A 20,125-nucleotide genomic window follows, 5' to 3' on the forward strand; every position below is an offset into this window, starting at 1 on the left:
ATCTGGTCAAGTTTGGAGCGCTGTAAAACCTAGATAATAAATAAAATTAAACAACTTTATAGTGAAAATTGTTTATTGAAAAATCCTCTACAAAATCGCTTTGATATTATTTTATTGTGAAATGAACGTAAAAAAAGTTATAACTTCCAAAAGAATTTCGTACAAAAATTTTCTCTTATTTTTGTTTATAACTTTTTTGTTGGTCACGTTACGATAAAAAGTAATAGATATAAAATTTGCTTCATTTTATGTGAAATTAAATTTTCTGTAGGGTAGCTAGTTTACGAGATACAGCGCGAAAGCCCTTTGCACCCCTTTTTCCAAGATGGCGGCCGGGGGACAAGGGCCTCAACCCCAAAAACTTGAACTTAAGCTTCTACTGAACCCCCCTACACATTAAAAAAATAAAATTGACTCCTCTAAGGAATATAACATTTCAATGGACTATACGCAGTTACATATTTATAATTGACAGTGAGACGGCGATACAATTGTTCAACGGCGATACAATTGTTAATTTAGTAGAAAATTTAAACTCACACTTGACTATTTCTGTACTTCTAATGTAATTCTTAGAAAAATATTCAACATCAGTAGAGATAATGATTGTATAAACTACTATTCGAGTAATCGTGCTGGTCAACTATAATCTGACTGATTCGATTTCTGTCACTTTGACAGTGAAACTAAGTTAGGTTCGCTAGAGTTTATAAATTTTAATAATCAGTAAGCCCAAAAGTAACATTTATTCGTCTACATACTAAACTCGACTGGGTGATTATTTACCTGTATAATTAACTAAAATATAATCTAATAACTACACATGAGCGTCGCGAGTGGGGCTTATAATTACGGCTTATAATTACATATGGTCAATACATTACATCACCCCACCCTAAAACTCTACTTATGACTAAATCGAGAAAGCTTCAAACAAAACTAAAGCTTCTATTACATTTCGAATCCAAAACGTTCTGGTTCTTTTCTAACTCTTATTGGACGTCTATGTGGGATGCCAGTCTCTTGGATAATATTTTCAGAGTCTACCTGAGGCTCCCCACTTAGATTTCCTGTTGAGTTTGTATTGGTTTGGATAACATTGTCCTCATTATTTTGAATATCATTTTCTCCTGAACTACCGTACATAGTCTCAGCAAATGTAATACCTTCTAAATTATTATTAAAAACTATTTTAATTTGGTTACGTCTTTTCCACGTAAGTTTACTACCTAACGGATTTACCAAATATGCTCTTCTACCTAAAATTCGTAAAATCTTTGCTTTGCACCAGGACACCTTGGTGTTCCTATAATCTTTAACTAAAACGACATCCCCCACTACAAACTCTACTTGTCTCCTCCCCCTATAATATTTTTTATTATTTTCTTGCGCTTGCATCAAGTTACGTCTAATTTGTGTTAAATCAACTGGGTTTGATTGTTGTTTTTGTAAATCATCAGGTTTAATTAAATCTAAACGCGTTCGCAACGCCCTTCCAAAAAATATCTTAGCGGGATAATTACCTGTCGACAAGTGCACTGTGTTCCTATATGTTAATAAAAATTTAGACAATGATAAATTATTATTTTTTTGATCAATATCTTGTAACAAAAAATTTTTAACCTTTAACTACCCGCGCATCAAGTTATAACATAACTACACGCGTGGCGTACTTTGTACGCGTACTTTGTACGCCACAAGAAAATACACTTAAAAACAGCGGATTTGTTTATTTTTTTTTTTTTGAAAAAATACACTTAGTTGTTTGTTATAAGGGGATGGCCCGTTTCGGCGCCGGCGATTCGGCGCCAGCGATTCGGCGTCGGCGTTTCGGCGCCTGCCGGTTCGGCGCCCGCCGATTCGGCGCCCGCCGATTCGGCGCCGGCTGATTCGGCGACAGATACTTTGGCAAAGTGAGAGAGAAAAAAATAGTTGTTAATGTATGATAGTCTGAAATTTTCTTTAACAAAAAATGTAGAGTCAGGAGAACAATTTTCGACATTTTAATTTTAGAAGATGTAAAATAATACCCGAAAGTTAGGTTTGGACCGAAGGGTTAGGTCTTCCTCCTTTGAAAATTGTACTGTATAATATATAATATATATAATATATTAATTTTTTAATTAATTATGTGCAATTAAATAGCTTACATTTACAAAAGTTGGAAAAAATAACATTTAATATATTTTTTTAGTGTGGTATAGATATAAATCAAGAGCCTCTTAAATTTCTAAAAAAGTAACGTAGGTATAATCTGGCGCCAAAACAGCCGACGCCGAATCGGCCGGCGCCGAACCGGCCGGCGCCGAACCGGCCGCGCCGAACCGGCGGCGCCGAATAGTACTAGACCCTGTTAAACCTTATTCGGCATCAGTGAATACTTGGAGTTCTTTTTCAGTCAGCCAATTGGGATTTATAACTGGAATCATGGAATAACTGGATTCTATGATAAATAAAATTACAGTAAAACCTCGATATAACGGACTAATTGGGGGGACGGGGTGTCCGTTAAAGCCGAAAGTCCGTTATACAAAAATAAGTTTAAAATCAATCAAAAAATTTGTACACTGTATTTAGATAAAAATAAAAAGACCAAACACAAAACAAAATTATATTTAATTGTCTTCATCGTGAAGTGACGTTGCTGTTTGATATCGATGCGCTTGCTTTCGGTAATCCTGCTTTGAAAAAGGAATCAAGTTTTGTTTACACTTTTGAAGTTTGCTGTTTTTTATAATCAATTTTTTAAAATTATGAAGATGAGTATAATACAGTTGAACTTCGTTATGGGACGAATAAGTAATTAATGTTATGTATTAGACCGTCGAGATGCGATCTTCTCTGATAACTTCATTTTCATCAGTGTTGTTTTGTCTTCTTTGCTATCTTCACTTCCATTCATCTTCATTTTTTAGGTTCATAACTTCATCTGCTATTTCACTTTCAGTCATGATGTTATACCCAGGGTCACCTTCTTCTACTTCTGGCCATCGTAAAACATCTTTCTTAGCTACTTTTTCTCTGGTAGTATGTATTGTCCTACAGAAATTAGGAATCTTCAACCCTTCTAAATCTATGCCTTGGCCGGAAAACAAATTCTTCCAACCATTTTTTAATATTTGCTCTTTCAACTCTTTCCATGCTGTAGCAAACCTAACAATAATTGTTGATTTTAATTTGTAAGTTTTCCAAAGTATATTGCCATATGTTTGCTCTTTCATCTATTTTAATGCTGCAGCAAAATTAACAATTGTTGATTTGAAATTGTAACACTTTAACTTTTGCAAGGTATGCTGCCCTCTTGTATGGTAGGTCTGCATTATCTTCATGATGCAATACAAGCATTACTTCAAACTTTCTGCGATATATTCGTATGGTTGCCAAAATTATTCACTGCACTGATCCATGGTTTCAATAAGTGTTGTATTTTTTGGCAAAAACATACAACTAATTCTTTTTATTTATCGGATTTTTTGTCCGTTATATCCGAAGTCCGTTAAATAGAGGTCCGTTCTATCGAGGTTTTACTGTACTAATAAAAAAAATTTTAAATGTGATTTTTTACAGGAGAAAAAGTATTGTTTACAAAGAAAAATATATTTTTTGCCATAATGACTAAAAAACAATTAAAATATGTACTTATATTACGACTTATAGTAATATAATCCTGAGGTATATTTTCCACCACCGGAAACAACAAATAATAAAATGTAAATTACGATCTTTCCAGAACGCCGATTATAACGAAACTAAAACCAAATTGTAAAGCACATTCCAGTGATAGGTTAGAAAAATAAGCAAGGTCAAAAATTAAATTTTTAAATATATTTCCAGTAGAATTCTTATATCTGGCGTACAAAGTACGCCAGCGCGTGTAGTTAAAGGTTAACTGTCTTAACGCTATTTTCAGCAGCACCGTTGCAATGTGCTGAAAAAGGAGGTATATGTTTAATACCATTAATTAAAGTAAAATGTTTAAATTCTTGTGATGTTAGCTGCGGGCCGTTATCACTGACAAGTACTTCTGGTAAACCATAACGAGCAAATCACTCCCTAAGTTTAGCAATAGTAGCCATTGAGGTGATTGAAGACATTGGACAAACTTCCACCCATTTAGACAAAGCATCCAAAATTATAAGAAAATTAGTTTTTCGTGTTTCGGCAAAATCTATATGCACGCGTGACCAAACATTTTGAGTCCAACCTTGCAAGGGAACCTTAGGAGGATCTGCCTGCATGTTCTGGCAAGAAATGCAATTCTTGCTGAGAACTTCAATTTCTGTATTTAATGATGGCCACAAAATATAAGACCTAGCTAATAATTTCATCTTGACTATACCAAAGTGAGCTGAATGCAATTCATTCAGTAATTTATTTCGTAATTTACTTGGAACAATTACTCTTTGCCCCCACAATAAGACGCCATCTTCAATAGTTATTTGCGTTACATTGCGTTTAAGGAAGTAGGGTTTAATTTCTAATTCTACCTTTGTTGGCCATTTGGCCATAACATATTTAGTTACACAAGACAAAATCGGATCTAATTTTGTTTCTTTCCTTATATCACTCACATTAATAGGAATTCCTTCGCTTTCTTCTGAATAATTTAAACTAACAGTTTCCTCTATGTTAAACTTACAAGAATCTACCTTTATCGACTTATTTGAAGGCAACCTACTTAAAAAGTCTGCTACACTTTTGTCTGTAGATACATGCTTTATATTAAAATTAAAACCACTTAAAAATACTGCATATCGCTGCTATCTATTTGCCGCTGTAACCGGTATTCCATTTTTAGGGCCAAAAATTGATACTAACGCCTCGTTATCTGTGATTAAATTAAACTTCTTCCCATACAAGAATTGGTAGAAACGTTTGATTCCCCACACTATAGCCGTTGCTTCTTTATCTAGAGTCGAATATGCCTTTTCGGTATCGCTAAGCGTTCTTCTTCTTCATGTGCCGTGCTCGATTATCGAACGTTGGCTATCAAATTGGCTATAGCAATTTTGTTAACGGCAGCTCGGAAAAGGGATGCAGAGGATCTGTTATACCATTCTCTCAGGTTTTTAAGCCATGACGTTCTTCTTCGACCTGGCCCTCTTCTTCCGTCTACCTTGCCTTGTATTATTAAATGGAGTATATTATATCTCTCTGGGTGTCGCATAACATGGCCAAAATATTCAAGTTTTCGATTTTTAACTGTTTTGACGACTTCTGTGACTTTTCTCATCCGGTGCAAAACAACTTCGTTACGAACTCTATCCACCCAACTTATTCGTAGGATTCTTCGGTATACCCAAATTTCAAAGGCTTCCAATTTCTTGAGAAGAGTATCTGTTAAAGTCCAACCTTCGACACCGTACAAAAGAGTAGAGAACACATAACATCTCACTAATCTAATTTTAAGATTCAAAGTAATCTTGTTTCCACATAAAAGTTTCTTTATCTTAAAGAATGCAGCTCTGGCCTTCTCTATACGTATTCTAATTTCTTTGCTCATGTCCCAGTTCTCATTTAGATTACAACCAAGGTAGGTGATACTGTTAGTTCTCTCTAATTGTTCACCATAAGCTGTTACTACTTCCGGTTGTATTGGCATCTTACTGACAACCATCACCTTGGTATTTGCGGTGTTTAGCTCGAGTCCATATTCATCACACGTTGTGGTAATCCTATTAATCAGATGTTGAAGTTCTTCATAATTGCTCGCAATTAACACCGTGTCATCCGCATATCTCAAATTATTAATATTGACGCCATTCATTTTGATACCACATTGAGCATTATCCACTGCTTTATTGAAAACAAACTCAGAATAGATGTTAAATATTAGTGGGGACAAAATGCAGCCCTGCCTTACTCCTCTTCGTATTTGAAGTTCTTCAGACGTGTCCCAGCCAATCCTGATGTTTGCACGTTGATGCCAGTAAAGATTTTTGATAATGCGTAGGTCTTTATCATCAATACCCACTTTCTGAAGAATAGCAATCATTTCCGTATGTTTTACCCGATCAAAGGCCTTCTCAAAGTCAATGAAACACATATAAGCGTTCTACTAGCAAAATATATTGGTTTTTCAATACCATCTTAAAAACTATGCGAAAGAACAGCTCCGATCCCATAATCTGAACTATCAACCGTCAAATTTAATTCTAGGGTTGGGTCGTAATGAACTAATACTAGATCTGAAGCTAACATTTGTTTAATAGTGTCAAAAGCTAATTTACATTGCTCATCCCAATGCCAAACTACATTTTGTTTTAAAAGCTTATATAAACAATGAACAATGTTTGGGAGATTTGGAATGAATCGATTATAATAATTTATACTTCCCAAAAACGATTTTAGTTGTGTCACATTCGTAGGTTCGGGGATATCCTCAATAGCGCGAATTTTATCTTGACTTTTATGCAAACCCTTTTTATCGTACATTTTTCTTTCTTCACTGTAAGACCACATTCTTGTAAGATCGCTAAACTTTACACAAATTCTTAGTGTGCTCTTCCCTATTCCTTCCTGTAATTAGAATATCATCTAAAAAAATAGATATGCTTGGCATATTAAAAAATATTTGTTCCATAATACGCTGAAACTGGGATGGACCGGATACAACTCCGTATGGTAAACGATTAAATGCAAATAATCCCTTATGAGTACTAATAACCGTGTATTTCCGGAAATCTGGATGAATCATAACTTGCTGATAAGCTTGACTCAGGTCAATTTTAGAAAACTCTTGACCACCCTGTAACTTAGCAAATAAATCATCGATCCGTGGTAGCAGATATTTGTCCGCTTCGATAAAAGGATTGATAGTTATCTTGAAATCACCACAAATCCTAACACCTCCATCATTTTTTAAAATCGGTATTATGGGCGTTCCCCATTCTGAAAATTCTACTGCAGAGATAATACCCTCCTGTACCATTCTATCCAATTCCATCTCTACTTTGCTCCTTGGTGAAAAAGAAACCACTCTGGGTTTAAAAAATTTAGGTCTGGCATCTGGCTTAATATTAAATTTTAACTGAAATTTATTAAATGTGCCCAATTTATCAGAAACTACAGTGGGAAAATCTTTTATTAACCATCCCATTATTTCATTATTTTTATCTGCTTCAATAAAATTTAGTTCCCTGAAACCCATTTTATAACATATAATAAAATTTCTACCTAGTAAGGCTGGAGTTTCTCGATGCATAACATAAAAATCTAAATTATTTGTTTGTTTTGAAAAAGTTACTGGTAAGTTAATTTTGCCCTTAGGATAAACCTTGCCTCCCGAAAAATTAACTAACGATACATTAACTTGAGATAATGGTTGTGTATTAAAATATTTGTTATATATACTAAATGGTAGGACAGAAACCGCAGCGCCCGAATCTAATTCAAATTTAAACATTTTACCGTTAATTTTAATATCAATATAAATTGACGGATCATTGTTTGATGATATACACAATACAGATGATTCAGTTCCTTCTTACAACAAATTTAAAAATCTATTTCTACATACCCGTTTTAAGTGTCCTCGAACGTTACATAAATTGCAGATATAATCCTTATAGGGACATACTGAAGGTGAATGTCTTCTATCACACCGGAAACACTTTTGAACTACCATTACCACTACCACTGAACTCACGATTGAAAAAATCCGAACTATGTCTCTGCATCCCTGAAGTTGAAGGTCCAGTCTCTTTAAATCGCCGTTCCTCCAGCGTCCACTGGCATCCTCACGCTGTGATACTTGCAATATTTCTTTGTCGCAACTTCCTCTCGTTATTTGACACACCTCTATTTCTTCTACTGGTTCTGTTTTCACCCCATTTCTGTTATTCTTTTTCTCATGATCATCTTTCAGTGCGTCACAGTTTTTCGATTTCTTTCTAACGCATTAAATTGTATGTGACAGAAAAAAGGCAAGTCCGTGATTACAGACGTTTACAACATTTATTCTAGTTGTCGATAGATGGCGCCATATAAAAAATATTTTTTTAATTAGATAATAATATTACAAATATAATCTGTATAATTTATAAGACTATACAAATCAAAGAAAATACCATTTTATAAATGCAAGAAACACATTTGATTTGTTTTTATTCCAAATTGAAAGAATGAAAAATGAAAAGAATAAATGTCATAAATGTGTATTATCACGGACTTACCCTTTTTCCTATCATTTGTTACGCACTGAAAAATGCTCATGAAAAGGACAATATATACTTCGTTAATACCAGTTAATGCTGCTTCTTCAATCTGTGCTGTTTCCATAGCTTTATTAAATGTTATATCTGATTTCAGTGCAAATAGCGTGTTCCTTAACTTTTCGATCATTATATTTTGAAATAAACATATCTGTTAATTTTGTTTCCAAGCTATCTCCAAATGCACAATTACCGGCTAGTTTTTTTTAACCGCACACTCCAATCTTGTACACTTTCACTTTTTGTTTTCGAAGCATTATAAAACTTTGCTCTTTCAACCCATACCAAATAGTCTAAGAGCTAGTGAACCTTTTGACTAACGGTCGTCCTGTAAGGCTAAAAATTTGTAGAGTGATAATTCATAGCACACCAAAGCTAAAAACCATGACCTGGCAGGCCTCAGCGGTGCACGTGTATCTACCAGGTGAATCGAAAAGTGCAAATTTAGGGGGTAAAATAAACTTTCTCCTGTAAGGTTTAAATTTAAGTATGTATTTGAGTAAGTCATTTAGAAGAAATGTGTACAATGACAGGCGATTCTGAAGAGCATAAGACCTTGCCAGGCGAGGGGAAAGATTAGGGGTTTTTATTAAAATTATTCTTTTTGCATCGAACAAATTTTTTTTAGGCTTTTTGAATCATTCCAAACAGAAAAGGTCCTTAGTTATTTTTCTCTTAAGTTAATAGTTTTTGTTATATAAGCGATTGAAAATTTTGAAAATTGCGAAATCGGCCATTTTTAACCCAAATCGGACATTTATCTAAAAATTTCAATATTGGCAAGGTACGCAGATATTCCTTAAACATTGATTGATGAAATCCCGAAGAGTTTTTTGCAATAAAATAACGAAAACCGCTTTGTTTTTTTAATTGCTAATCAAGCGGGCGCTACACTGTAGTATAATTGAGGACGTTTGAGCTTGCATAAATTCATTATCTCGAGAATGGGCAAATTTGAAGAGAAATCCTCAGACAGGTCGATTTTTATTTTTGAATTAGGACTTTTTGGTATATATATAATACTAGTGACGTCATCCATCTGGGCGTGATGACGTAATCGATTATTTTTTTAAATAAGAGTAGGTGTTGTGTGATAGCTCATTTGAAAGGTTATTTAATTCTCTATTCAGTAATATAAACATTAACATAATTATTTATACAGGGTGTACAAAAAAATTTTTTTCTTCTATTTGTCAAATTTAATCAAAGTTAATTTAATAAAAAAAATTTTTTTGTACACCCTGTATAAATAATTATATTATTGTTTATATTAGTGAATAGAGAATTAAATAACCTTTCAAATGAGCTATCACACAACCCCTACTCTCATTTAAAAAAATCATCGATTACGTCATCACGCTCAGATGGATGACGTCACTAGTATTATATATATGCCAAAAAGTCCTAATTTAAAAATAAAAATCGACCTGTCTGAAGATTGCTCTTGAAATTTGCCTATTCTCGAGATAATGAATTTATGCCAACTCAAACGTCCTCACTTATACTACAGTGAAGCGTCCGCTTGATTAGCAATTAAAAAACAAAGGGGTTTCCGATATTGTATTGCAAAAAACTCTTTGGGATTTCATCAATCAATGTTTAAAGAATATCTACCTACCTTGGCAACTTTGAGATTTTTAGATAAATATCCGATTTGGGGTTAAAAATGGTCGATTTCGCAATTTTCAAAATTTTCAATCGCTTATATAACAAAAACTATTAACTTAAGAGAAAAATCAACAAAGACCTTTTCTGTTTGGAATGATTCAAAAAACTTAAAAAAAATTTGTTCGATGCAAAAAAAATAAATTTAGGAAAAACTCCTAATCTTTCCCCTCGCCTGGCAAGGTCTTATGCTCTTCAGAATCGCCTGTCATTTTACACATTTCTTTTAAATGACTTACTCAAACACATACTTAAATTTAAACCTTACAGGAGAAAGTTTATTTTACCCCCTAAATTTGCACTTTTCGATTCACCTGGTAGATACACGTGCACCGCTGAGGCCTGCCAGGTCATGGTTTTTAGCTTTGGTGTGCTATGAATTATCACTCTACAAATTTCTAGCCTTACAGGACGACCGTTAGTCAAAAGGTTCACTAGCTCTTAGACTAAAACAAGTTTTATTATAATAGCTATCTAGACTTTTTACAATGACATTGAAATCACATTCCTCAGGTTTTTTAGGCACTGATAAATCTGACAACAAAATATAAGCTTCTTCTGAAAGGCTGTATAACAAAATAGCTCTTTTAATATTAACATCTGTAATTTGTCTTGCGATGTAATATTGTTCTAATCTTTTAATGAAAACTTTCCATTCACAACTTCTGGGATTAAATTCTAAATTCAACGATAAATCTAATTTCCCGTCTTTCGACATTTTGTATTTCACTTTTATAAACAATCTAAAAACGTTTTACCTCGTCGCCATGTAATATCTCGTACAAAAACACTAGTAAGCCCAAAAGTAACATTTATTCGTCTACATACTAAACTCGACTGGGTGATTATTTACCTGTATAATTAACTAAAATATAATCTAATAACTGCACATGAGCGTCGCGAGTGGGACTTATAATTACATATGGTCAATACATTACAGTATTTACTTGAATAAATTCAGTTCTTTTAAGAGCTATTTTGATATTATATTGTATTTTTGGTTTGGTAAGTATTATTTATTTAATTAAAATACGCCAATAAAATTTGTAAGTAATCATCTGTCAATATGGTTAACTTCTGTCTATGAGTTCGCCAAACGTGTACATATTACTCTGACTTTTCAATCATAGTGTATGAAATTACAGATTAGTATATTTTTACGAATGTACATTTATTTGCAGATAATGTCTGGAAAATGATCTGGGTATCTAATGATCTGAATTCATTAAGTTTACTTTCATTTTAATCACTTCATTCAGCTGACATAAACGACATTTTTTAAATTTCTGTTACTATTTACGTCTACTGGCAACTTTAACATGGAGAAATTCATAATACTATATTTGCTTACTCATTATTTTTGTATTATTAATCTATATCAAATAATTAATTACGGTAGTAATAGTAACATTTATCACCAATAAATATATTATATTATCAGAAAAAGAATAACAGCACAAACATTTTTTGAGATATTCTTACGTAGCGAAAAATCGTACGGTGGGGTAGTAGTCACATCCATTTATTTTCAGTATTAACCATAGAGTTATATATTAGCATAGAGAGAGTGTCATTCAGAGCGAAGTGACGACACCATCTTTTTTATTTGGATTGTGCTGTTTCACTCTTACGCATAGTAACGCTGCTACACTTGTCCTCCTCTTCCGTGCCTATATTCACACTGAATGTCATCATAGATTTTCGATACAATGTGTTAGAAAGAGATGCAGCAAACCAGTCCATGAGATCTTGTCGTCAGGAATCGCGGAAGGTAGGCTCCCTCTATGTTAATATATACCTCTATGGTATTAATTTAGTTTATACCATAGAGGTATATATTAACATAGAGGGAGCCTACCTTCCCCGCTTCCTGACGACAAGATCTCATGGACTGGTTTGCTGCATCTCTTTCTAACACATTGTATCGAAAATCTATGATGACATTCAGTGTGAACATAGGCACGGAAGAGTAGGACAACTGTAGCAGCTTTACTATGCGTAAGAGTGAAACAGCACTAATCCAAATAAAAAAGATGGTGTCGTCACTTCGCTCTGAATGGCACTCTCTCTATGCTAATATATAACTCTATGGTTTAGACCACGGTTCTTAGACATTACTACGGTTGCTTAAATCGACTAACCAATGAACATTAAGGGTGAGATTACGTCACGAGAGTTTACTGTCATTTGAATCGTAATATGATTTTTTTCAAATCCTGAGAAAACCAAATATTTTAGAAAAATTTTAACGGACGATGTAAGATTACATTATTACCGAGGGCGGAAAGCCCCTTAGAATAAACAAGCAGATTCTATTGAATGAAATATTTGAAATTAAATATCACACTTCTCTTTTATTTTCAGCCCTGTAACTTATTAAAATAAACATTATAGAAGTTTTCAGGGACTTTCAGCCCTCGGTAATAATGTAGTCTTTCATTCTGAGTTTAAATTTTTCAAAAATATTTATTAGTTTTCTCAGGATTCGAAAAAAATAAATACAATTAAAACACATTGAGAATTTTGACATGCGTCAAAATTTTGCATTAACTCAATGTAAAATTCTGAACTGTTGAATTCCAGCTTCCCTAATAATTATTTTACATCAAAAGACATTAGAAACTATTTGTAGAGGATGGAAATCTGTATTGGAAATAACTGTTAAAATTGCTCTAAGTAATTAAACATATTCCAAAATTTTGTAAAAATGTAATATGTACATTTTAGTTTTCAGCCCAAACTTAGGCCACACACAATGCAATAATGTTCACATTTTTGAACTGTCAATATTTTTATTTTATCATCTATTGTTTAAAAACAATACAGTTGATAATATACCCTCAGTTGCGGAGAAAGGATTAATAATAAAGATTTTTTTATTCAGTCAATGGTGTGAGCACTGTCAGTTAAATAGTAACGTGTGGCCTTACTTTCACACGCATACCTATTGTGGCAAATGTATCATATTTTTCAAAATTTTGGAATGCATTTAAATCGTAGAACAATTTTAACTTTTGATTTTAATACAGATTTTAATTCTCTACAAGTATTCTCTCATGACTTTTGATGTAAAATAATTAGGGAAGCAGGAATTCAACAATTCAGAATTTTACATTGAGTTTCCTATGGCCCTTTTTACGATTCACCACCCGGTATAAGATAAAATGTGTACTACAGTGCAACCTCGATAACTCGGATTAATCGGGACCGCGGCCGATCCGGGTTATCGAAAATCCGGGTTAGCCGGAGAGCATTGTAAAAATTAATAAAATACGGTATACTTATAGATAAAGTCCGTTATAATTAAAACAACATGAAATATATATGCACAGTACACATCTAACTTACCTATTATAGTTGTAGTATAGACAGTATAGATAGAGTATTGTTCATTTCTAGGTAAAAAAAACTCAGTCAGTTTCGGTTGTGTCAATTTCGTCTGCCATCGGAGCGATGTTATGTTATTTAAGAACAGTGGCTCTTTCATTGTTTAAAGTTTAAAAGACCATTGTTCTAAAAATAATTTTTTAAAAGACAGTTGAAAATAAATAAAGGAATAAAAGGTGCCTGTTGTTTGCGATAGCCCGATAATGGATAATCTGCCGCCGTGTGCCATGAGTCATTTTTACCGTATAGTTCAAATTACACAAATACCCATTATCTCTCAAATATTATATTATGGTCGAAGCCAAGTTTTATCAATGAAACTCGATATTTTTAAGACATTCCAGAAGCGGCTACAGATAAAATGTTTTAACATAATACATACATTTTTATTGTTGAAATGTTTGTCTGATGAAAATCGGTCCGGGTTAGCCGGACTTCCGGGTTATCGGGGGCCGACTTATCGAGGTTCCACTGTATTTGTCTAATTATTTCATAATATCACAAATAATACACATACCGGGTGGTGAATCGGAAAACGGGCCATAGGAAACTCAATGTAAAATTCTAAACTGTTGAATTCCTGCTTCCCTAATTATGTTACATCAAAAGTCATGAGAAGTTATTTGTAGAGGATTGAAATCTGTATTAAAAACAGAAGTTACAATTGTTCTACGATTTAAACACATTCCAAAATTTTGAAAAATATAATGTATTTACCGCAGTAGGTATGTGTGGGTATGTTAGGCCACACGTTACTATTTAACTGACAGTGAGCACATTATTGACTGAAGAAAATATCTTTATTATTAATATTTTCTCCTTAACTAAGGGTATCTTATCAACTTTATTGTGTTTTAAACAAAAAATGATAAAATAATTAAAAAAATTGACAGTTCTAATTGTTAATATAATAAATTCATTGTCAACAAATGCAATCTTATACACATTATTGTATTGTGTGTGGCCTAGCTTTGGCGTATTACTCTGAAAATTGTATTATATTTTTACAAAATTTTGAATAATTATTGTTCATAGAACAATATTAACAGTTGTTTTCAATAGAGAATTCAATTCTCTACAAATAGTTTCTGATGACTTTTGATGTAAAATAATTAGGGAAGCAGGAATTTAACAGCTTAGAATTTTACATTGAGTTTCCTATGGCCCGCTTTCCAATTCACCACCCGGTATATACACAATAACACACATTCAATGATCGAAAATCATTTAAAAATATGGGAATGTAAACTCTTGTGACGTAAAGTCAAAAATATAAGTCTCCCCACCACCGTCGGACAAGACAACCATAATAAAGTCTAATAACCGTGAGTTTAGACTTTGTTTTGACTATAGAAACTTTTGATTTGATTCAGATGCATATCATCGATGACGCATGGGTATTCTTTCATTTTTCCAACTGTATGTCAGCTTTATTATTTCCACTTATCTTACAATGTGAAGGTACCCAGAGTAATTGAACTAATCTTTGATTTTGTTGGCATATCAAGAGTTCCGCCTTAATTAAAAACAGGATGTGATGTTTGGGGTATACTGGCTTTAAGGCTGTTAATGCACTAAGGGAATCGCTATGATTATTGAGAATTTGATCTTATGTGTGTTAACAAACGTTAATGACTGGAGGATAGCAAAGAGTTCATCTGAGAATATGGAGGTTTGGGGAGGGAGTTGGTAGGAACTGTTGTGAAAGCCGCTCCTACTCCATTTGCAGATCTGGATGGATCGGTGAAAATATGGATGTGATCATTAAAACCATTTAATGTCCGACTGGTCTATTATTTGACAAATAATGACATTATTTCGAAGTCTATTAAGTACGATATAACGTCCAAGTGCGTGTTATTGAAAAATAACGCCCTAGGGCCTATTAAATTTAAATAACGAGTTAAATACTCTCAAGTTGACAAATAAAACTCTAAGTTAATAAAACTCTAGGTTATTCCGCTGATACTCGGTCGTCAGAGCCTCGTTTGTGGTAACAGGGTTCACCAACGTGAAGCTGAGGTTGACATTTGAGTAGGAGAGGCTATTTGAGATGCATCACTACCCCATCAAAAACGCATCACGCATCACTACCCCCCGCTTTCGTTATATTGGGTGAAAATTCTTTGGCCAGTAGTATTCGACCAGTTCTCTAGTTTGTAAATGGCTTGCTGTATATGGGTCGTCATTGTTGATATATTTTTATCACGACATAATATAACAATCTCATCAGCAAATAGACGGGCTTTGACTAATGGGCTAAGTGACTTAGTGATGTCATTGATGACAATAGGAAAAGTGCAACACTAAGAGTAGACCCTTGAGGAATACCGTTTAATTGGATTTTGGAGTCTGAAAGAAAGTTGTCTATTCGAACTTTGAAGTTTCGCCTATCTATACAGGGTGTTAGTAAATAAGTATGAAAAATTTTAAGGGCTAATTCTACATGAAAAATTAATACCAGTTTGCTCTATAAACATATGTCCGCAAATGCTTAGTTTCGGAGATACGGGGTGTTGAAATTTTTATTTCAAACTGCCAATTTATTTATTGCTCTAAGACCAGTTAAGCTATGAAAATGAAATTTGGTGAGTTTTAAGAGGTAGTTATTACGAATTTTTTGACATACAATTTAGAATTTTGTATTCATCATTGGCGCGCCTACGGGCAATGGTCTAAATTTTTTTAAAGAAAAAAAATAGTACGCCACTGAGATATTTCGAACTAAAAATTATTTTTAAATTCCACGTCTAATTTACGATAAAAAACCTTTCTTGCCTTTTTTTCATATGATGCACCGTTTTTATGCAGAAAAATAAAACATCTTGGCGCGTATTTTTCATTTCTTAATACATCATCAAGAACTATCCAATATAATAATACTAAACTAGAACAATAACAGAAAATATTACTAATAAGATTTCAACTAGGTGCAAAGCTGCAAGAAATGTTTAAAATGATCTCCTTTACAGATAACAGAAGAATTTTATATTCATCATTGGCGCGCTTACGGGTAATGGTCTGAATTTTTTGAAGAAAAAAATAGTACGCCACTGAGATATGTCAAACTAAAAATCATTTTTGAATTCCTCGTTCAGTTTACGATAAAAAATTTTTCTTTCCTTTTTTTTCATACGAGGCGCCGTTTTTATACAAAAAAATAAAACATCTTAACGCTTACCAAGTATTTGAGCTAGTTTCCATATGCATAGAAACTTAGTTCAAATACTTTGTGAACGTTAAGATGTTTAATTTTTTGCATAAAAACGGCGCCGCATATGAAAAAAAGGCAAAAAAGATTTTTTGTCGTCAATTGAACGAGTAATTCAAAAATGATTTTTAGTTTGACATATCTCAGTGGCGTACTATTTTTTATTAAAAAAATTCAGACCATTACCCGTACGCGCGCCAATGATGAATATAAAATTTTTTTGTTACCTGTAAAGGAGATCATTTTAAATATTTCTTGCAGCTTTGCACCTAGTTGAAATGGTATTAGTAATATTTTCTGTTATTGGATAGTTCTTGATGATGTATTAAGAAATGAAAAATATGCGCCAAGATGTTTTATTTTTCTGCATAAAAACGGTGCATCATATGAAAAAAAGGTAAGAAAGGTTTTTTATTATAAATTAGACGTAGAATTTAAAAAGAATTTCTAATTCGAAATATCTCAGTGGCGTACTATTTTTTTCTTTAAAATAATTCAGACCATTGCCCGTAGGCGCGCCAATGATGAATACAAAATTCTTAATTTTATGTCATAACATTCGTAATAACTACCTCCTAAAACTCACCAAATTTCATTTTCATAGCTCAACTGGTCTTATAGCAATAAATAAATTGACAGTTTGAAATAAAAATTTCAACACCCCGTATCTCCGAAACTAAGCATTTGCGGACATATGTTTATAGAGCAAACTGGCATTAATTTTTAATGTAGAAAAAGCCCTTAAAATTTTGCATACTTATTTACTAACACCCTGTATAAAAAATTATTAATAAATTTGATAATATTTCCTTTAATCGACCAACTTGACAGAATTCTTAGGATATCTAATCTTCAAATTGTATCGTATGCACGCATTATATCAAAAAATATAGCCAAACATTCTTGACCACATCCATATGACTCGTGAATTACAGACTCAATATCTACTAGGTTGTCTAATGTAGATCTGGACTTTCTAAATCCACTTTGTATAGGGCTAAGTAGCTGTCGATCTTATAGGTACCTATATATTTTTCTTCTAGTAAAAAAACAAATTCTTATATTTTTTTTCTTTTAGGTGTTCCACACGATATTACAATGGAAGTTACAAGTACCAAACCAGTAAATGCTCCCAAAGCATATTTGAAAACTTATACCGGCGAAAGACTGTATAAATGTAAAATTTGTTGTAAGCTATTTATTGTAAAAAGTAGTTTAAAGGATCATATGAGAGTTCACACTGGTGAAAAACCTTATAAATGTAAAATTTGTAGTAAGCAGTTTAGTCACATAAGTAATTTAAATAAGCATATGAAGATTCACATTGGTGAAAAACCTTATGAATGTGAAATTTGTATTAAGCAGTTTAGTTACCTTAGTAGTTTAAATGAGCATATGAGAGTTCATACTGGTGAAAAACCTTATAAATGCCAAATTTGTAGTAAGCATTTTAATCACCGAAGTCACTTAAATGCGCATATGAAAATTCACACGGGTGAAAAACCTTATACGTGCGAAATTTGTAGTAAGCTGTTTAGTGAAAATAGTAGTTTAAAGGTGCATATGAGAATTCACACGGGTGAAAGGCCTTATAAATGTGAAATTTGTGGTAAGCAGTTTAGTCGCCAAAGTGCTTTAGATCATCATATGAGAGTTCACACGGGTGAAAAACCTTATAAATGTGAAATTTGTAGTAAGCTGTTTAGTCGCCGAAGTAATTTAAGTAGGCATGTGAAACTTCATAATGATGAAAGACCATATAAATGTGAAATTTGTGTTAAGCAGTTTACTATAAAAAGTAGTTTAAATGAGCATATGAGATTTCACACTGGTGAAAGTCCTTATAAATGTGAAAATTGTGGTAAGATGTTTAGTTACCTAAGTACTTTCAATGAACATATGAAAATTCACACTGGTGAAAAACCTTATAAATGTGAAATTTGTAATAAGCTGTTTAGTCGTTCACATAATTTAAATAAGCATATGAAAATTCACAGTGGTGAAAAGCCTTATGAATGTGAAATTTGTAGTAAGCAGTTTACTATAAAAGGTAGTTTAAGTGAGCATATGAGAGTTCACACTGGTGAAAAACCTTATGATTGTGAAATTTGTAGAAAGCAGTTTAGTTACCTAAATAGTTTAAAAGAGCATATGACTGTTCACACTGGTGAACTTTATAAATGTGCAAATTGTAGTAAGCAGTTTAGTCGCAAAAGTGTTTTATATAGGCATATGAAACTTCACAGTGGTGAAAAAAGTCATAAATGTGAAATTTGTAGTAAGCAGTATAGTGACATAAGTAAATTAAATAAGCATATGAAAATTCACATTTGTTTTGAAAAACCTTATAAATGTGAAATTTGTAGTAAGCATTTTAGTTACCTAAGTATTTTAAATGAGCATATGAGAGTTCACACTGGTGAAAAACCTTATAAATGCGAAATTTGTAGTAAGCAGTTCAGTCGCAAAAGTGGTTTAGATAGGCATATGAAAGTTCACAGCGGTAAAAAAACTTTATGAATGTGAAATTTGTAGTAAGCAGTTTACTCAAGATTTAAAGGATCATACTAGAGTTCACACTGGTGAAAAACCTTAAGGCGGTGCACTGTGGTTCCAACAGAGGCGTATTAGCTACCGCCGTATTAGCCGTATCAATTATACCCCCCCCCCCCCGCCATATTGAAACAAAAATTCAATTTAAAAAAATTTAACAAAATATTCTACAATTTCACTATTAAATCGTTTTTAAACAGTGTGTGTTAAGTCCGACGCTCTTATAGGGCATAAGGACAACGAGAAGAAGAAACAGTGTGTATTGTTTCGTTATCCGCATTTTCGTATAATGTATTCTTTAGAACATATTTAAAGAACAGAGTTTCTTTGTTCTTGTGCTAATTTTCATTGTTCATTCACCGTTCGCTGTGTATGAGGCTCTGTATAATGCCAAATTGCACTTTTTGTAATCGTTTTACCTTGGAATATTTGAAACAATGTGTATTGTTTGGGTATTGGGATTTTCCTGTAATAGGTATATTCTTTATCTATAAATTATGTATATCGATTTATCTTTAATTTAATATCAAATTATGATCCCATTTTAATAGAACTTATTTTAAAGCCGAAAGGTAAGATAAATTAAGCTTCACAATAATTCAAAATGAAATTATTAGTTTACTTGGTACTGCAGTTAGGGAAACAACTGCCTCAGAAATTATAAAAGCTCCATTTATGGTGATTATTTTAGATACAACTAAAGACTTATCATACACTGGCCAACTTTCTGTAGTTTTTTGATACGTGTAAATAGTAGAAAACAATGAGTGTGTACCCAAAGAAATCCAAATCTGTGAATCTTTTTTGGGGTTCATTGCTGATTGCAGTGCAGAAGGGCTTAAAACTCTTATTCTGAATACTGTGGCAGAATATGGAATTGATTTATCTAAATGTAGAGGGCAAGGTTACAATGGAGCAAACGTTAGGTCGGGTGCATCTGGATATGGAGGATGACAAGCACTTATAAAAAATCATGCTCGAAACGCAGACAACATTCATTGTGTGGCCCATCATTAGATTTAATGTAAAATGATGCTGTGAAACGCGATTCTGAAGTCAATTTTATTTGATAATTTGAAAAAAGTATATAATTTTT

At 32.9% G+C, this 20,125-nt stretch overlaps 1 protein-coding gene across 2 annotated transcripts in view; it reads left to right on the plus strand.

The window, feature by feature from the left end:
* LOC126892344 (zinc finger protein 345-like) overlaps nt 1–19,537 on the plus strand; it is a 218,923-nt gene extending 199,386 nt beyond the window's left edge. For both annotated transcript variants that reach the window (XM_050661867.1, XM_050661866.1), the window contains exon 2: nt 17,555–19,537. In XM_050661867.1, coding sequence (XP_050517824.1) covers nt 17,555–18,996 — 1,442 coding nt within the window. In that variant the 3' untranslated portion in view covers nt 18,997–19,537. The remainder of the gene's footprint in view (nt 1–17,554) is intronic.
* The last annotated feature ends 588 nt before the right edge of the window (nt 19,538–20,125 follow it).

Source organism: Diabrotica virgifera, chromosome 9 (assembly GCF_917563875.1).
Source record: "Diabrotica virgifera virgifera chromosome 9, PGI_DIABVI_V3a".
NCBI lineage: Eukaryota > Metazoa > Arthropoda > Insecta > Coleoptera > Chrysomelidae > Diabrotica > Diabrotica virgifera.